The following is an 18,561-nucleotide window of genomic DNA, read 5'->3' as shown; positions in this document are numbered from 1 at the left end:
TAGTTCTTAATTATTCTGGCCCTAGACAACTCCTGTTGATTGAGCAGAACTTTAAGCCATAACACTGTTTTTTTCTAATTCTAGAAATAATCTTTTATGCCACCTCTATAGGGTTAAATATATGGCTTATATTATTTATTCTCCATGAATTTTTGTTTTATTTGATTTCATTGATGTCAGTTGCTTTCTGTTAAAAATACATTTATTTTTTTACATCAAGCTTCTTCTTTTGTGAAAAAATTTGAACTGTTTTTCTTTTTATATATTGTATAAAATGTAAAGGAATACCTGGCCCTTCATTTCACAGATTCAACTGAAAGTATTTGGGGCATCTTACATCAAAATTCATTTGACACATTTTAATGGTTTTTTTTTAGATGACATAGGACACCATTAAAGTTTTGCATTTGCTTTGCTAAAAATTGTCTTAAAAAGTGCCAAGTTTAGAGAGTTATGTTAATATTTTTCTTGCTGATGAGTATAATTTTTTTTTAAATTCCTTCTGTTTAAAGAATTTTAGAGAGATTCTGAGCCAACCATGGGTACATTGTTGTTACAAATGATTTTTCTCAAATGGGCTTGTGGAAAACAGTAGAACATATAATTTCTCTTTTTTTATTATTTCAAAACCAGAATATCACAAAACTAAGCATTAATATTGCTGATTGTACCTTAAGTAAATACAATCCCTGATGGAGTTTTGTTGATACCTGTTTAACAATTTATTTCTCTTAATGAAACACATATTGTTTGTGGGACAGCAATGAGCAACTATGACTTGAGTTATTATTTTTTTTTCAATATTTTCTTTTTTCCAAATAATTTTTGTTCTCTGGTGACATTTGTGTTCCTTCCTAAGTGACTGGAACTCTAGGTTGAGAATCCTTTATCCAAAGGGCACAGGTTTAATTTCTGGCATTACCAGTTTATTTGGTTTGGGACAAAGGTCAGTGATGTAACTCTGTAAGTTCAGCCAGAATTGGCCCAAACTTAACAGGTTACCTAGAGAAATCTGGGGTCAGTAAGCAGGAAGGACATGCAAAAGCATAGGATGACTGGCCCCTAGCTTCCTATTGCACTTCCTGTCTAGAGGATTACCTGGTCCTTTACTAGGCTTCTGACTTAGCCATAGGAGCTTTCTTTTAAACCCATTAAATATAAGTACAAAGGAAGAAATGCCAGTAAGGTGATCCTTCCTTTTCAATGAATTTTTGATGTACAGACAACAGTGTAGGTCATAAGAATTGGCTGGTGACTGTTTTGCAAGGTTTAAAAATTTAGGGCAATTGCTCAGGTTGGCAACTGAGCACAAAAGTAAAATTTTGTGAATGGTTTTTCTTTGTGAATGTTATATTTATGTCATGTCCAGAATTTTAAAGTTAATCTTCATTGTTTTTTTTTTAATTTCCATGGCCCTAGGACTTTAGTGTATTAAAACCTACCTATGTCCATCCATTTTCTTTTAAACAGAGAGGAGTTCTATGTTTCCTAGCTTCAATAAATTTCTATGCAATTTTGAGACCAGGGTTACAAAGTAGGTCAAAACTTGCAAGTGGAACTATGATATGACTAATTAATTTGTAAGACATGTATATCAATTTAAAGATTAAAAAATTATGTAGAAAACAAACAAGACAAATAAATAAAAGTATCCCTTTACAACCATTTAATTAAGTGTAACAAATGTAGATTATCCCTAAGATTGAAATGAACAAAGCTTCAATTATGAATCTGTTTTCTTTAAACAGACTGAAGGGACAAACCTCCAAGCTATGACAAATTCAATCTCACTTTTGATCTCTTATCTTTTCAATAGGAACTTTCTTTGGATTTTTTTCAACCAAGTAAAAACAGTAGGGACATGATCAGGTATAAGTGACCTTCCACTAAGCCTACATACCCAAAGGAAAATTGTGCAGCTATACTAATAATTGGTAAATTTTTTGTTGTTCAATGTTTGATTTACAAATAAAGTGAACATACTCCTTGATGCCCTTTTTTATTTTTTACAAACATAATAAGTGCTTCAAGTACAAGTTTTTGAGCTCTTGAAAATGACCAAAGCATACTCAAATAGTTTTTGGGTATAAGAAAGCTTAAAACATTGGTCTCAAACTTACTATTTCATTATTAATCCATTTTTTACATGTTGTATAATCTATGAGCACTGATTTTCCACAATTAAGTTGGATTAATAAATTTTACAATATTATGCTGTATTTCTTCTTCTTTGATGCCAAATTTTCAATTAAGGTATGTGTTTTTGGTCATTTTTGACAAAATTATGTAGGTTTTTCACTGCCAAAATTTGTTAGGTTAAGTAAGGTCAAAAAGTGCTTAAACTTGAACTAGCAAAATAAGCAATTATTATATTTGTAAAGAACATACAAAAAGGCATCAAGTGGTATATTCACTTTATTTGTAAATCAAAATATGAACAACAAGAAATTCACCTCTAACATGCCTAATTTGCAAACATATAGCCCAAATTATATATTTCCAATGTTTTCTGCCACCTTTTACTTGTTTTTCCAGTTCTTGTTTTGCCACAGTTGCCTCAATTAACAGGTACTAGGGTTGAGGGATAGATTGGCAGAATCAATAGAAAATATGTAATTTCAGCTATAGATTTCCATATTAGGAGGGTTGGGGCTAAAGTAGAGCAGGGCTGCATGTAGAAAGCTATAATTATTATGTAAATTACAAAGAATCATCTTTTTTTAACAGGTTTTCTTCTATAGGTCTACAGGTCCTTCTTTTGGCTTATACCAAATCAAGCATTATATAACCAAAGAAGAATAAGTAGCAAAAAGCTATATATACATAAACACATGTTATTTAACAATGACTTCTCTAGTGCTTAACTATGACCCCTTAGTAATATTAACAAGAAACAAGGGTAAAACTGGTGCAAACAGTATTACTGGCTTTCATATAAAGTGAATATACCACTTGATGCCTTCTTTTATGCTCTTTACAAATATAATAATTGCTTCTACTGCAAATACAGATTTAAGCACTTTTTCACTTCTTGACCTCTTAAAACTGACCTATAAATGGAGTCATTACAAATCTGTAATAGTTTAGAAACAAATTTGGGCTATATATTAGCACATCAGGGGGGTGGAGGTAAAGCACAGCATATATTATATACGTAAACTAACCATTGCTGTTTTTTTTTTTTTTTAATATGTTTGTGCACATCAAATTTTAATGAAAAGAGAAATCACCACTGCAACAGCACACACATAAAAAAATTCAAGCAATGGTTAGTTTACATATTTAATATATGCTACACTTTACCCCACCCCCTGATGTGCAAATATATAGCCCAAATTTGTTTCTAAACTATTAAAGATTTGTATTGACCCCATATATAGGTCATTTTTAAGAAGTCAAAAAGTGCTTAAATCTGAACTTGTGGTAGAAGCAATTATTATATTTTTAAACAGCATTAAAAAAGGCATCAAGTGGTATATTCACTTTATATGAAAGCCAGTAATACTGTTTGTACCAGTTTTACCCAATGGTAAAACTGGTGCAAACATAAATAGGTAACAGAAAAAGTGAAATTTAGTGTAAATGACAATCAGGAACTGGATACTGGATAAAGGGGGCAAAAACAGGGCTATATAATTGGAGTTCAAAGAATGTGGTGATTTTTTAGTAAAAAAAAACGCTTCCCTGGCTAATTTAGGACTTTGAAATAATTAGCCTACCAAAATGTTCCTATCCTATGCAATTGAAATAGTTTTCCCTTCTCAGAGCATTAAGACAATTTATCACAATAAAAAATATCCAAAGCATCTTGAATGGAATGACTTAAAAAGGCAAATGACAACCACAATTTGAAATCTTACAATTAAACTTCTGGCCACACAAATTGTATTAGGCTACCCAGCTCTGAAATAATTGCTGAAGGTGTATTTGCCTGTAAAATTAGAAACAGGCCCAAAATCCTAGCCTCTTCCTTGTCAAAACTTCACATATCATTAAAACAATAATTACACGTGACCAATGTTGTTATTATTCGCAATTAATCTTGCCGTTTTAAGTGACATGTGGCCAGACAAGTATTTGTTGCTATCTTTTAGGGGTTAAACCTCGATTAGTAAAAATCCCATTGGACAAGTAAACAAACGCGCCCCTCTTGTTTATGGGTTTGTTGATATATTACAAGGTAATTGAGTTGGGTGAATGAATCTTTCAGAAATAAATTCAGGGTCAAAAATATAACCTGGAGAGGTATTTTTTGGTTATTCTTTTCTTATGGCTTAAAAGATTGCATATATAGCCTAACAGATTTTTGGAAAAAGAACTTGTCAAAGAAAAGTAAAGAGCCATTGGCCTATTTAGCCTAAAACTAGTAGCCTAGAAATAACATTGGTAAAATTCTAGGTCAATGTTGGTATTACTGGAACAATTGTTTGGTGTCATGAAACTATTGTTAATAGATGCATTTTGACTTTTTGAACATCTCTCTCTTGCAAAACTACCACAAACTACCAATTATGGAGTTATTTGGGCCCAAATATTTGGTATAATTCTAGTTAATTGACTTCTTGCTATCTCAGAAAGGGTTTAGGTTAGGAAAAGTGAAACTTTCAGGGATGAGTCTACAGACTAAAGTATAGCCTAGGAATGTATTTTGAAGCAACTACCTCCCTGTAAAGGGCCCTGACCTTTGATGACCTTTAAAAATAGGCCTATTTGTGTTATAAAAGTGAAACCTTGCAAAATAGATCTTCTGCTTCATTGAGGTACAACACAATTGTTTTCAGCTTCATAACTTTGCTCAATTGTTGTTCTGTCAAGAACAACAATGTTGTTCTGTCAAAATTTCAATAGGTAATAGACCTATCATGTAGGCAATTTTTAGGGCCCTCTAGAGGGAGAGGGGGTAGAGGTGGGTACTTTAAAATTCTCAGTCTGTTTTATAATTAGCCTTAAGTGAAATTAAAAGTGTCTTTAGAGCTGGAACCAGGTATTCCTAGTATTGTTTTTTTTTTACCTTTAAAAAAGAAGTTTCCTTTTTTTCCCAGTCTCTACATAGGACCTTCTTATGCAGAATTGTCAAGTGATTCAAAAAGGAGCATATTACATAGCATATATCTTGTGAATCAATGGAAAAACTGCAAATTGTATTACAGGTTTTTGACTGTTGTTCTTAAGCAGTTGCTTGCAAGGGGGAGATAAATTACCCTTCTCTTTAGGCTTCCTGAAAAATATCAAATAATGTTGACTCAGTGAAACAAACATTTAAAGGGTCTAGATTTCTTTTAGGTATTAAATGGTAGTCAGTCAAATGGCAGTAGATGATGGTGTTGCAAAATGGCCACACTTTGAACTTTAGTGGGGTGATTTAATCAAAATTACTAGAGACTGAGAACATTTATCTGCCTTTAAAAGTGGCAGAATTGACAAACAAAAAGTGATTAATCCAAACAATATTAACACTGTATTTACCTGTTGATGTAAAGCTGCTACCCATACCCACAAAGTTGGCATTCTTATCTGTGCATCCACGTTTGCTCTTGATTTTGAATTAGGTGCAAGCTGCAATTTTGGACTTGAGAAAATTCCTATTCTTCACTGAATTCAAAAATTCTTCAGAAATATGTTGCCATGCACTTACAAATTGTGGTTAAGTTGAGGAAGTCTGTGTGCTAAGCAGCAGCTATCTAGAACAACAGCCAAAAATTGACACATTGTTATAAAATAATAACCATTCATTGGTGATTTTCAAAAACTTAGTTAAATATTTCCAGCTGGTATTTTCTTTTTTTTTTGTAGATGCTGCTTGGAAATACTACCTTTCATTTTTGAGAAGAAATAGAAGTGATAGTGGCCCCAAAAATGCCCTTACCTTGCCAGTGGTAGGTAAATACCAAAGAGACAGTGGCTGTGAAGTAAGAACCTGCCATTAAAGTGTCCATTTCCTTAAAGGTAAGATGTAAAAATCAAACTTTCCCCAGGCATGCAGATCATGATACAGAGAATACAAAATTTTCATTTGGGCAACTAGTGCCAGATTCAATAACATATATTGAATAATGACAGATGAAGAAACAACTTATGCTCTGTTCCTGAGAAACGCAACACCTTTGAGTCTTCTGTAACAAGAATGCTTAAACTGCAGTGACAGTTCACAAAGCTTTAAAGTCCTTGTAAAGAAAGGTAAGAAAATAGAGGGAAAGGTTCAGTTACTCAAGTTACAATGGAATTTATTTGCTGCAAATGTAAACTGTTTGCTGTCAAATTTTGCTTTTCCAGGAAAGAAGTACCAGTCCTACTTGCTAAAAGAAAGACCCAATGTATTGACTGCTTATGCAGACCTGTCTTTGTTAATATCATCATAATCAGCCCATGAATACCAGCAGAATTTATGTTCCTTGCCTAATTGAACAAAATCACTTATCCTAGGTAAACATAAATCTCATATTATTCTTAAGTCAATGGACATATGCAAGTAAACCAGCTTTGGCTTTCCATTTCCACTCAGTTTAGATACAGGCTACTATTGGTTGCCTAGCCCCAAATGTTTACCAGATTAACGCCCTTTTGTTCTTTTTGTAATTTATCATTTCTCTTTGAGCTTATTCCTTCCTTTTTTCTGTTGAGAAGATTTTTATTAATTTTACGAATTAGCTAATTAACTAAGGTTAAATAATTAACACCTGGGTCATGACTGATCCATGACTCCAGGCTGGTTTCATGTTTACTGGATGAATGGCGAAATTTATGTCTTTTCTTTGAGAAATTCATGGATCCTCTTTGGTTAAGGAATTTTTGACCGTCCTAGATTGGTCAGAGTGCTGCGTATGTGCTCCTCTGTACAAGTGGTAGAAACGTGTTTGTTTTGCTACTTTTTGCAGAGTATTATTTTGTGATATATAAAAAAAAAAATAGTAAATTTTTCCAGGTTTTACTGCGCCTATACGCTTTGATTATGAGATCAAAACTTATATGGCCCCAAGTTATGAGAGTTAGAACTGCAGTTTTGCTTTGGATGACTTAATATTCTTCTTTGAAATGGGCGTATCTTTATGAGAGAATATACCCTGAAATACAGCATTATAGATTAAACCAGTTTTTGAGTGTAGATAGTTTTTTTTTGGCACTTAATATTTACCAAGTGACATATAGCAATCACAAATTTCTGTCTGTCTGTCTTTTGGTCCTGGTTTTACTAATTTGGGTGCTTCCAGATAAAATAGGAACGATGGAAGTTGGCAGAGATCCAGACCAGATTAAATTAGAAATATTCGCTTCCCCAATTCGACCATCTGGGGGGGGGGGAGTGGAAGGATGGTTAATGTGGAAAAAATTAGAAAAAATGGGGTATTTTTAACTCATTAACGGGTGATCGGATCTTAACGAAATTTGATATTTAGAATATTCTTGTGTTTCAGAGCTCTTATTTTGAATCCTGACTGGATCTGCTGACATTTGGGGGGAGTTGGAGGGGGAAACTGGAAATCCTGGAAAACGCTTAGAGTGGAGAGATCGGGATGAAACTTTGTGTGAAGAATAAGTACAAGTCCTAGATGCGTGATTGACATAACCGGACCGGATCCGCTCTCATTGGGGGAGCTGGGGGGATTTCCAGTGCATTGGCGAGTTTGGTGCTTGTGGACGTTCAAGGGCGATGAAAATTGGTAGGCATGTCAGGGACATGCACAAATTGACTTGATAACAGTCGTTTCCCCGATTAGATCAGCTTGGGGGGCTGGAGGGAGGGGAAATCGTTAAAATTGAGGTAGGTTTGTCTCACGAAAGGGTGATTGGATCTTAATGAAATTGAATATATAGAAAGATGTCACGTCTCAGATTCTCCATTTTCAATTTGGATCGGATCCAGGGACATTACGAGGTGGAGAGGGAAATGGAAATCTCGCAAAACCCTTAGAGTGGAGAGATCGGGATGTAACTTGATGGGAAGAATAAGCACAAGTTCTAGATACGTGATTCACATAACCGGACCAGATCCGATCTCTTTTTGGGATTTCTAGTGCTTTGGCGAGTTCGAGAATGAGCATAATTTCTAGATGTGCGATTGACATAACCGAACCGGATCCGATCGCTTTTCACAAGTGCCATGTGAGCTCTTAGCTCTTGTTTGAGAAAGAAATGGCATGTTTTCATTTCTTATTCGGGCTTCCACAATTTCGTACTCTTTGTACTATTGTTGTAGTTGGGAGTATCAGTTAGGAGGGAGAGGGCATCCCCCGACCCCTTCTTGCCTTGATTTTTACTCACACCCAATATTTCGAAAATACTTTCTTTCGATATTTTCATTAAAATGTTGTTCTTTTGGTATTTTCATTAAAAATTGGAGGGAAAGATAAAATTGGCTCCCTCTAAATTTTGAATAATGCATTTTGCCCCCGCGGCTATATTTTTGTGAATTGAGGTTATGGAGTACTGACTGTTGCAACATCTGAATTTCAGTTTTTACAAATCAAACAGTTCGTGGTAAAGAACCATGAATAAGGAGCGACCCGGCTCAATAGTAATCGAAACTCTAAAAAACGGCATTTTGATACAAATAAATATATCGACAAAATTTTGTTTTCATGATGATTTTAAATAAATAAGTTTCATGAAGTTTAGTTGTATCCATGATAAGTTACGAGCCTGGGAAAAATTGCCTTATTTTCAAAAATAGAGGGAAACACCCCCTAAAAGTCATATAATCTTAATGAAAATCGAACCACCAAATTCAGCGTATCAGAAAACCCTATATTAGAGGTTTTTTATTTTTTTTTTTCAGAGGTGATTGTATCGATGTGGTGGTACTAGAATGTCGCTAGAGGGCTCTTTCTAATGGAAACTAAAAGTTCTAGTGCCCTTCTTAAGTGACCCAGAAAATTTGAGAGCAACTAGGCCCCCTCTCATGCTAATTTTTTTCCCAAAGTCACTGGATTAAATTTTGAGATAGCCATTTTGTCCAGCATAGTCAAACAATCTAATAACTATTTGTTTGAGGACGACTTAATCCCCCACAGTCCCCAGGCGAAGGGATGTAAGTTATGAACTTTGGCCATTGTTTACATATAGTAACGGTTATTGGGAAGTATACGGACGTTTTCAAGGGGAAGGGGATAAGTGGGAGGATCTTTCCATGGAGGAACTTATCATGGGGGAAGAGAATTTCCATGAAGGGGATGTTGGTTTTTTGGCATTTTTAAAAAAGACAATCTATCTATATCTATATATATAAAAATAAGTTGTATGTGTGTCGAGTGACGTCATGTCATCAGGTCGTCATGTCGTCATTATGACGATGACGTCATTAAAGGTATTTAAGACATTCGTTCACGGAAAAATGTTTAATTGTAAAATGACTGAAGAACCTACAATGTCAACAGCTGAGGAAGCTGCTCAAAGAGTCTATGCCAAAAAAACTTGCGGCTGATAGAGAAAGTAAGAAAAGAAAGCGTGCCGAGGAATCACAAGAGCAACGCGAAACCAGACTTGCTGCTAAAAGAAAAAGTGAAAAAAGAAGGCGTGCCGAGGAATCACATGAGCAACAAGAAAACAGGCTTGCGGCTAATAGAGAAAGTAAGAACAGAAAGCGTGCCGAGGAATCACAAGAGCAACGCGAAACCAGACTTGCTGCTAAAAGAGAAAGTGAAAAAAGAAGGCGTGCCGAGGAATCACAAGAACAGCAAGAAAATTACAGACCGGGACATCAGGACACAAATGACGACCGGGACATAGGGAATATAAATGACGACCGGGACACTTAAAGAGAAAGCGAACGGGACACAAGGAATGTTCGATTAGCAATCACCATCAACAAAGCACCTGGACAAAAATAAGGACTGGGACACAGGGAATATAAATGACGACCAGGACACTCAAAGAAAAATTACAGACCGGGACACCGGAACACAAATATCGACCAGGACAAAAATGACGACCGGGACACAGGGAATATAAATGACGACCGCAACACTCAAAGAGAAATTACAGGCTGGGACACTGGGACACAGGGAAATAACAACAATGGGGACGCCAGAGGGCACAGGGGGATATATAAATGTCGACGGGGCCACAGGGAATGTTCGATTAGGAATCACCATCAACAAAGCTCAAGGGCAATCATTAGAATAATGAGGTATAGATCTGAATACAGATTGTTTTTCCCATGGACAATTATATTTTGCATGTTCAAGAGTCAGTAAACCTGACAATCTATTTATATACACAGACAATGGGACAGTATATATATATATATATATATATATATATATATATATATATATATATATATATATATATATATATATATATATATATATATATATATATATATATATATATATATATATATATATATATATATATATATATATATATATATATATATATATATATATATATATATATATATATATATATATATATATATATATATATATATATATATATATATATATATATATATATATATATATATATAGGTGGGACACAGGGACACAACTACAATGGCGCGTAACGACTTACGTGCGCGGGGGGGCTTGGGGGGGCGTAGCGCCCCCATCAACTAGGTGTTGGGGTGGCGCGAAGCGCCACCCCAGCAGCTAGTCTATATCTATATAAAAATAAGTTGTCTGTTTGTGTGTGTGTGTCGAGTGACGTCATGTTTGTGTGTCGACTGACGTCATGTTTGTCGACTGACGTCATTATAAGGATTGAGCTGTATGCGTCATGAAGTTGTTTGTCGACTGACGTTATGTTTGTCAACTGATGAAATTACATACCGGGACACCGGGACACAAATGACGACCGGGACACAGGGAATATAAATGACGACCGGGAACCTCAAAGAGAAATTACAGACTGATACACCCGGACACAAATCACGACCGGGACACAGGGAATATAAATGACGACCGGGACACAGGGACACAACTACAACGGGGACGCCGGGGGCACAGGCGGGATATATAAATGACGACCGGGACACAGGGATTGTTCGAATAGAAATTACAGACCGGGACACAGATGACGACCAGGACACCGGGAATATAAATGACGACCAGGACACAGGGAATATAAATGACGACCGGGACACAGAGACACATCATTAGAATAATGAGGTATAGATCTGAATACGGATTGTTTTTCCCATGGACAATTATATGTTGCATCTTCAAGAGTCAGTAAACCTGACAATCTATTTATATGCAACATATATATATATATATATATATATATATATATATATTTATAGATATATACTAGCTTTGGAGTGGCGCTTCGCGCCACCCCAACACCTAGTTGGTGGGGGCGCTTCGAGCCTCCCCCCCGCGCGTAAGTCGTTAAGCGCCATATTAGTTACGCGCCATTGTAGTTGTGTCCCTGTGTCCCACCTGTGAATATAGATATATATATATATATATATATATATATATATATATATGGTTTTAACTACGTAAAACTTGCGAATATACAACATTCTTTGCTGTCCCATTGTCTGTGCATATAAATAGATTGTCAGGTTTACCGACTCTTGAACATGCAACATATAATGGTCCATGGGAAAACAATCCGTATTCAGATCTATACCTCATGATTCTAATGATTGCCCTTGAGCTTTGTTGATGGTGATTGCTAATCGACGATTCCCTGTGTCGCCGTCGTCATTTATATATCCCCGTGTGCCCCCCGGTGTCCCGGTCGTCATTTATATTCCATGTGTTCCGGTCGTCATTTATGTCCCGGTGTCCCAGTCTGTGAATTCTCTTTGAGGGTCCCGGGCGTCATTGATATTCCTTGTGTCCCGGTGTCCCGGTCGTCATTCGTGTCCCGGTGTCCCAGTCTGTATATACATTCGTTTTTGAATTGGTCTTTTTTTTAGGTTTTAGTTTTCTGCCTTTTTTTTAGTTTTTTTTAGTTATACCTCATGATTCTAATGATTGCCCTTGAGCTTTGTTGATGGTGATTGCTAATCGAACATTCTCTGTGTCCCCATCGTCATTTATATATCCCCCTGTGCCCCCCGGCGTCCCCGTTGTAGTTGTGTCCCTGTGTCCCGGTCGTCATTTATATTCCCTGGGACCATTTTTTAGTTTTTTTTAGTTTTTTAGCTTTTTTAGTTTTTTTATTAGTTTTTAGTTTGTTTTTTTCTTTTTAGTTTTTTTGTAGTTTTTACTTTTTTTTTCCTTTTTTACCTTTTTTAATGATTGCCCTTGAGCTTTGTTGATGGTGATTGCTAATCGACGATTCCCTGTGTCGCCGTCGTCATTTATATATCCCCGTGTGCCCCCCGGTGTCCCGGTCGTCATTTATATTCCATGTGTTCCGGTCGTCATTTATGTCCCGGTGTCCCAGTCTGTGAATTCTCTTTGAGGGTCCCGGGCGTCATTGATATTCCTTGTGTCCCGGTGTCCCGGTCGTCATTCGTGTCCCGGTGTCCCAGTCTGTATATACATTCGTTTTTGAATTGGTCTTTTTTTTAGGTTTTAGTTTTCTGCCTTTTTTTTAGTTTTTTTTAGTTATACCTCATGATTCTAATGATTGCCCTTGAGCTTTGTTGATGGTGATTGCTAATCGAACATTCTCTGTGTCCCCATCGTCATTTATATATCCCCCTGTGCCCCCCGGCGTCCCCGTTGTAGTTGTGTCCCTGTGTCCCGGTCGTCATTTATATTCCCTGGGACTATTTTTTAGTTTTTTTAGTTTTTTAGCTTTTTTAGTTTTTTTATTAGTTTTTAGTTTGTTTTTTTCTTTTTAGTTTTTTTGTAGTTTTTACCTTTTTTTTTTAGTTTTTTTTTTACTTATGTCCTGGTCGTCATTTATACTCCCTGTGTCTCGGTCGTCATTTGTGATGGTTTGTTGACGGTGTTTTGTTGATGGTGATTGCTAATTGAACATTCCTTGTGTCCCGGTCGCTTTCTCTTTGAGTGTCCCGGTCGTCATTTATATTCCCTATGTGCCGGTGTCCTGGTCGTCATTTGTGTCCCAATGTAATTTCGTCAGTCGAAAACATGACGTCAGTCGACACAGAAACATGACGTCACCTGACACACAGACAGACAGACAACTTATTTTTATATATATACTAGCTGTTGGGATGGCGCTTCGCGCCACCCCAACACCTAGTTGGTGGGGGCGCTTCGCGCCCCCCCCCAAGTCCCCCCGCGCGCGTAAGTCGTTACGCGCCATAATAGTTACGCGCCATTGTAGTTGTGTCCCTATGTCCCACCTGTGAATATAGATATATATATATATATATATATATATATATATATATATATATATATATATATATATATATATATATATGGTTTTAACTACGTAAAACTTGCGAATATACAACATTCTTTGCTGTCCCATTGTCTTTGCATATAAATAGATTGTCAGGTTTACCGACTCTTGAACATGCAACATATAATGGTCCATGGGAAAACAATCTGTATTCAGATCTATACCTCATGATTCTAATGATTGCCCTTGAGCTTTGTTGATGGTGATTGCTAAGCGACCATTCCCTGTCCCGGTGTCCCGGTCGTCATTTATATCCCCCTGTTTCCCCCGGTGTCCCCGTTGTAGTTGTGTCCCTGTGTCCCGGTCGTCATTTATATTCCCTGTGTCCCGGTCGTCATTTGTATCCCGGTGTCCCGGTCTGTATATACATTCGTTTTTTAGTTTTGTTTTTCTCCTTTATTTTTTTTCCTTTTTTTTTCTTTCTTAGTTTATTTAGATTTTTAGATTTTTTTGTTTTTTTATTAGTTTTTAGTTTTTTTTTCTTTTTAGTTTTTTTGTAGTTTTTACCTTCTTTTTAGTTTTGTTAGTTTTTTTTTTTACTTATGTCCTGGTCGTCATTTATACTCCCTGTGTCCCGGTGCTTTGTTGATTGCTAATCGAACATTCCTTTTGTCCTGGTCGCTTTCTCTTTGAGTGTCGTCATTTATTTTTTTCTTTTTTAGTTCTTTTAGTTTTTACCTTTTTTTAGTTTTTTTTAGTTTTTTAGATGAAAATTTTTTTTAGTTTTTTCCTTTTTTTTCTTTTTAGTTTTTTATTGGTTTTTACCTTTATTTTAGCTTATTTTTCAGTTTTTTCCTTTTTTTTATTTTTTTTTTATTTTTTATTTTTTTTAGTTTTTTACCTTTTTTAGTTTTTTTAGTTTTTTTAGTTTTTTAGCTTTTTTACTTTTTTTATTAGTTTTTAGTTTTTTTTGTAGTTTTTGCCTTTTTTTAGTTTTTTCAGTTTTCAGTTTTGTCACCTGATCCAGTTTTTTCAGGTGACGTCACCTGATCCACAGATCCACACACAGACAACTTATTTTTATATATATAGAAGATATATATATATATATATATATATATATATATATATATATATATATATATATATATATATATATATATATATATATATATATATATATAGATCTATCTATCTCTATTCACAGGTGGGACACAGGGACACAACTACAATGGCGCGTATCTAATATGGCGCGTAACGATTTACGCGCGGGGGAGGCTTGGGGGGCGCGAAGTGCCCCCCAAGCCTCCCAACAGCTAGTATATATATATATATATATGTATATATATATATATACATATATATATATATATATATATATATATATATATATATATATATATATATATATATATATATATATATATATAAATAAGTTTTCTGTGTGTCGAGTGACGTCATGTTTGTGTGTCGACTGACGTCATATTTGTCGACTGACGTCATATTTATCGACTGACGAATTACAGACCGGGACATCGGGACACAAATGACGACCGGGACACCGAGACATAGGGAATATAAATGACGACCGGGACACTCAAAGAGAAAGCGACCGGGACACAAAGAATGTTCGATTAGCAATCACCATCAACAAAGCACCGGGGCACAAATGACGACCGGGACACAGGGAATATAAATTAGGACCAGGACGCTCAAAGAGAAATTACAGACCGGGACACCGGAACACAAATGACGACCGGGACAGAGGGAATATAAATGACGACCGCGACACCCAAAGAGAAATTACAGATTGGGACACCGGGACACAAATGACGACCGGGACACAGGGAAACAACAACAACGGGGACGCCGGGGGCACAGGGGGATATATAAATGACGACGGGGACACAGGGAATGTTCGATTAGCAATCACCATCAACAAAGCTCAAGGGCAATCATTAGAATAATGAGGTATAGATCTGAATACGGATTGTTTTTCCCATGGACAATTATATTTTGCATGTTCAAGAGTCGGTAAACCTGACAATCTATTTATATGCACAGACAATGGGACAGCCAAGAATGTTGTATATTCGCAAGTTTTACGTAGTTAAAAAAAAATATATATATCTATCTATATTCACAGGTGGGACACAGGGACACAACTACAATGGCGCGTAACTAATATGGCGCGTAACGACTTACGCGCGCGGGGGGGGGCTTGGGGGGGGCGAAGCGCCCCCACTAACTAGGTGTTGGGGTGGTGCGAAGCGCCACCTTAACAGCTAGTATATATAAAAATTTTGTGTCTGTCCGTCATTACTGTACTTGTATGTTTAGAGTTGTCTGTGTGTTCAAGTAGTGTGTTTCTTTCATATATACAAACATCTTTATAGTTGGAAACTCTAAAGTTACTAACGTAATTTTTAACCTCACGTAAAGCTTTCTTTATGTCATGGTTGAGTTTCCCAGGGAAAGCTGGTTTCATAAATTGAAAAATACCTTTTGAGGGTTACAAAGTTTTCAATTCTGAAAAGTTATTTGAACTAATCATAGGCGGAACTATTTCAACTCAGCCTATCTATGTGCAAGTATTAATTGGGCCGGTAGGTTGTTACTATCACAACATTGTTCAATTTTTGATTAATCATCTTGTTTTTGACGTTAATACAATTAATACAGAATACAACGTTAATACAGAATTTGCATGTCATATTCCTTAGCATTAGACTGCACAATGTGCTTAAAGGTAGTCATAGAACATAAACTTATTCAACTCACCGTCCTATCAATTCAACCTCTGTGCAATGTAGCTCAATCCCCTGCCAAGTCTATTCAGGCAATGCCAATAACTAAGGTATGTAAAACAGAAATCTTCAAGTCCGCCCCCACCCCCTTCCAAAGAACGCCTTTAGATTTTTTATTATAGCAATTTTATAATTTTGCGATTTGGTACAAAGAAATTATGTGAAAAAATTGAATATTTCAATATTGAAGAAACAACTATATTCTTGTAGGATTTCCACCATGAGTAGTAATTTTTCACTATGTGTTTGGGCCACGTTTTCGATAAAGAAAACTACAATTTTCAAAGTTCTAAGACGCATGCTATAAATACTCCTCTAAAATTCAAATGGTAGCACCCTATAAAATATGACATGTTCGAAATATGTTAGGAAAAAAGTTTATCCAGAATTTTTTTATATTCCAGTCAGACATTGAATATAAAAAGTGTCCCAACCTTGGAGACGGTTGGAATCGTCAACTACTTGGAATCACAACTACTCATAGTGGACAAAAGTGGGTCAAGTAATTCACCAATTTATGTATAGTCACAATGTTAGTGTTATTAAATATCTTTCCATGAAAACATGTATTGATAAATTCTGGTTAGGGGTTAGCAAATTTTTCTATTCGACCATTTGCTTTGCCCTCTCACGAGAGCATTTATCTAAATGTATATATTGTATTGGAAATTTCTTCATGCTGGTGGTGGATGGTATAAGTTAGCTGAAAAGATGTGTAAGAATTGATTGTTTTTGTTTTAGATTGTGACTAATGGACGAGCACAAACATTTACCGGTTAGACTAGTGTCAAAAAAAGACAAAACCGTTGACCTGATTCGCTTGCCTGAATGCCAGCCCAAGAGAAGTTCTCTAGTGAGTGATTTTGCAAGAAGTAAAAGTAGTGTTGATTCTTGTGGTGAATATTATCAGCGAGGATTAAGCTCGAGTCCTTTTTCTATGCCAAGACTTCAAAGCACCAAACTCTTGCAAAAACAGCATGAACAAGTTCTCACAAGGCCATCAAAGCTGTCAACTAATAATGATCAAATTACTAAGGCTGTTGATGGTGCTTGCATGAATAGATACTTAAATTTCCCCTTTAAAGACAGGGTTTTTGCTAATTTACCTTCTGTGGAAGTAAATATTGAGCAGATAGTGAAGAAAGCAGAGTTTTTGCTCAATAAGAAAGCAAAAGAAAGCCGACCAAATTTTCCTAAACGAGATACTGAACCAAAATTAAGTGACTATGCCAGGCCTTATGTTGCAGATGTTGGAGCTGCTGAAAGAATTGAAATGCCAGATCTCAGTGAAATTATTAAAGAACTGAAAACAATTGACAAAGAAACTAAACTTTCGAGTGACACTGAAACGAATGCTTTAGATTTTTATCAGGATATTACAAGGCACTCCCCAATTTCATTTCATCCATAATTATGGGCTTTATAGCTATGTTATTAACTAATCATTGGAGGAAGAATAAGGGGAATTCTCAACAAGAGCCATCTTAGGTCTCCTCCCCTCGCTTAGAAGCAAAAGAGAAAAGGATTGGTAAATGTGATAAAATAAACATATACTTCCTTTATGCCTATGAGGGTCAAAATTTCTGGCCTACTTATTAAAACGGGGAACTTTGATTATTTTGAATTAAATTCCTTTTACTGACTTGGATGGATCGTAATAACACAGCAAGGAACGGTCAAATTTAGTTTTACATTATCCTAAACATTTCCGTAAGATCCTGAAAATGAAGTGAACTTCCTTGTAAACCAAAGTTTTCCCCCACTTTTTCTGTTGATATTCTGAAATGCTGAAGTTTGAGGTTTTAATATTAAACAAAGTTTAATGTTCTGAAGTTGGAAATTCTGCATTTTGACTAAAGTGGTGTTGTAAAAATATTTCTTGGGAAGAGAAGGGCTTCTAACTTGTGTTGGTTTTACTTGACCTTTTGCCTATGACGAGGGGCTAGATGGACCATTTGGCTTTGGTCTCGTATCCTTATACATTTTGTCCTTGAAACACATACCTCAGGTGCTCCTCATTTTCAAAAAGTATTAATTCTAAAAATATAATTGGAGTTTCAAAAGCTTTTTTTTTTTTTTTTTTTTTTTTTTTTTTTTTTTGAAGATTTTGTCATCTCAAAAAGTCATTCCCTGCTTTTTGTGTTGAATTCTAGTTAGCATCCTATTCTGCCCAATTGTTCGAGTGTAATTGTTTTGTATGTTGAGAAATTAAATTTTTTTAGCTTAAAAAGTTCATGTTTTTACTTTAAATCAAAATGAATTTTTATTGCAAGTCTAGTATTGGAGACTTTGATTGGAACCCTTGTCGAGAAAAGAAGATACATCAGTGCTACCCACGTGTGACAAATGGGACTTTTCTTGTTGCTCAAAGTGGGAGATTGTAAACCTCCAGCCAAGGGTTTTTGACAATGGTGAATTCAATGATAAACTTTTATTTAATTTTGACTTCGTTTTTGACTAGTTCTGAAATATCTTAAATTTCTTTTCGTAATTATAAATTGCTGTTTTTTTAATCTATATGAAAATTCTTATTTTC

General features: G+C 35.6%; 2 protein-coding genes across 5 annotated transcripts in view; both read left to right on the top strand.

Annotated features, from left to right (window-relative positions):
* The first annotated feature begins 4,084 nt into the window (after nt 1-4,084).
* LOC136034829 (uncharacterized) overlaps nt 4,085-18,561 on the top strand; it is a 142,062-nt gene continuing 127,585 nt past the window's right edge. For 2 of the 4 annotated variants that reach the window (XM_065716276.1, XM_065716271.1), the window contains exons 1-2: nt 4,148-4,245; nt 5,794-5,946. The gene's annotated coding sequence lies outside the window, so the exon portion shown is untranslated. Of the gene's footprint in view, nt 4,246-4,288; nt 4,333-5,793; nt 5,947-18,561 lie in introns of those variants that run through there. The other 2 variants (XM_065716273.1, XM_065716274.1) reach the window with 2 other exon arrangements.
* On the top strand, nt 5,980-18,255 carry LOC136034830 (uncharacterized). The gene is made up of 2 exons (XM_065716277.1): nt 5,980-6,177; nt 16,767-18,255. Exon 2 carries the CDS (start codon nt 16,777-16,779, stop codon nt 17,434-17,436), a length of 660 nt encoding a protein of 219 aa, XP_065572349.1. The 5' UTR covers nt 5,980-6,177; nt 16,767-16,776; the 3' UTR covers nt 17,437-18,255.

Source organism: Artemia franciscana, chromosome 13 (assembly GCF_032884065.1).
Source record: "Artemia franciscana chromosome 13, ASM3288406v1, whole genome shotgun sequence".
NCBI classification, from domain to species: Eukaryota; Metazoa; Arthropoda; class Branchiopoda; order Anostraca; family Artemiidae; genus Artemia; species Artemia franciscana.
This window is presented reverse-complemented; position numbering and strand designations above follow the sequence as displayed.

Excerpts from the sequence above, each read along its gene's own strand:
- LOC136034830 (XM_065716277.1), top strand. The coding sequence starts at position 16,777 with ATGGACGAGCACAAACATTTACCGGTTAGACTAGTGTCAAAAAAAGAC.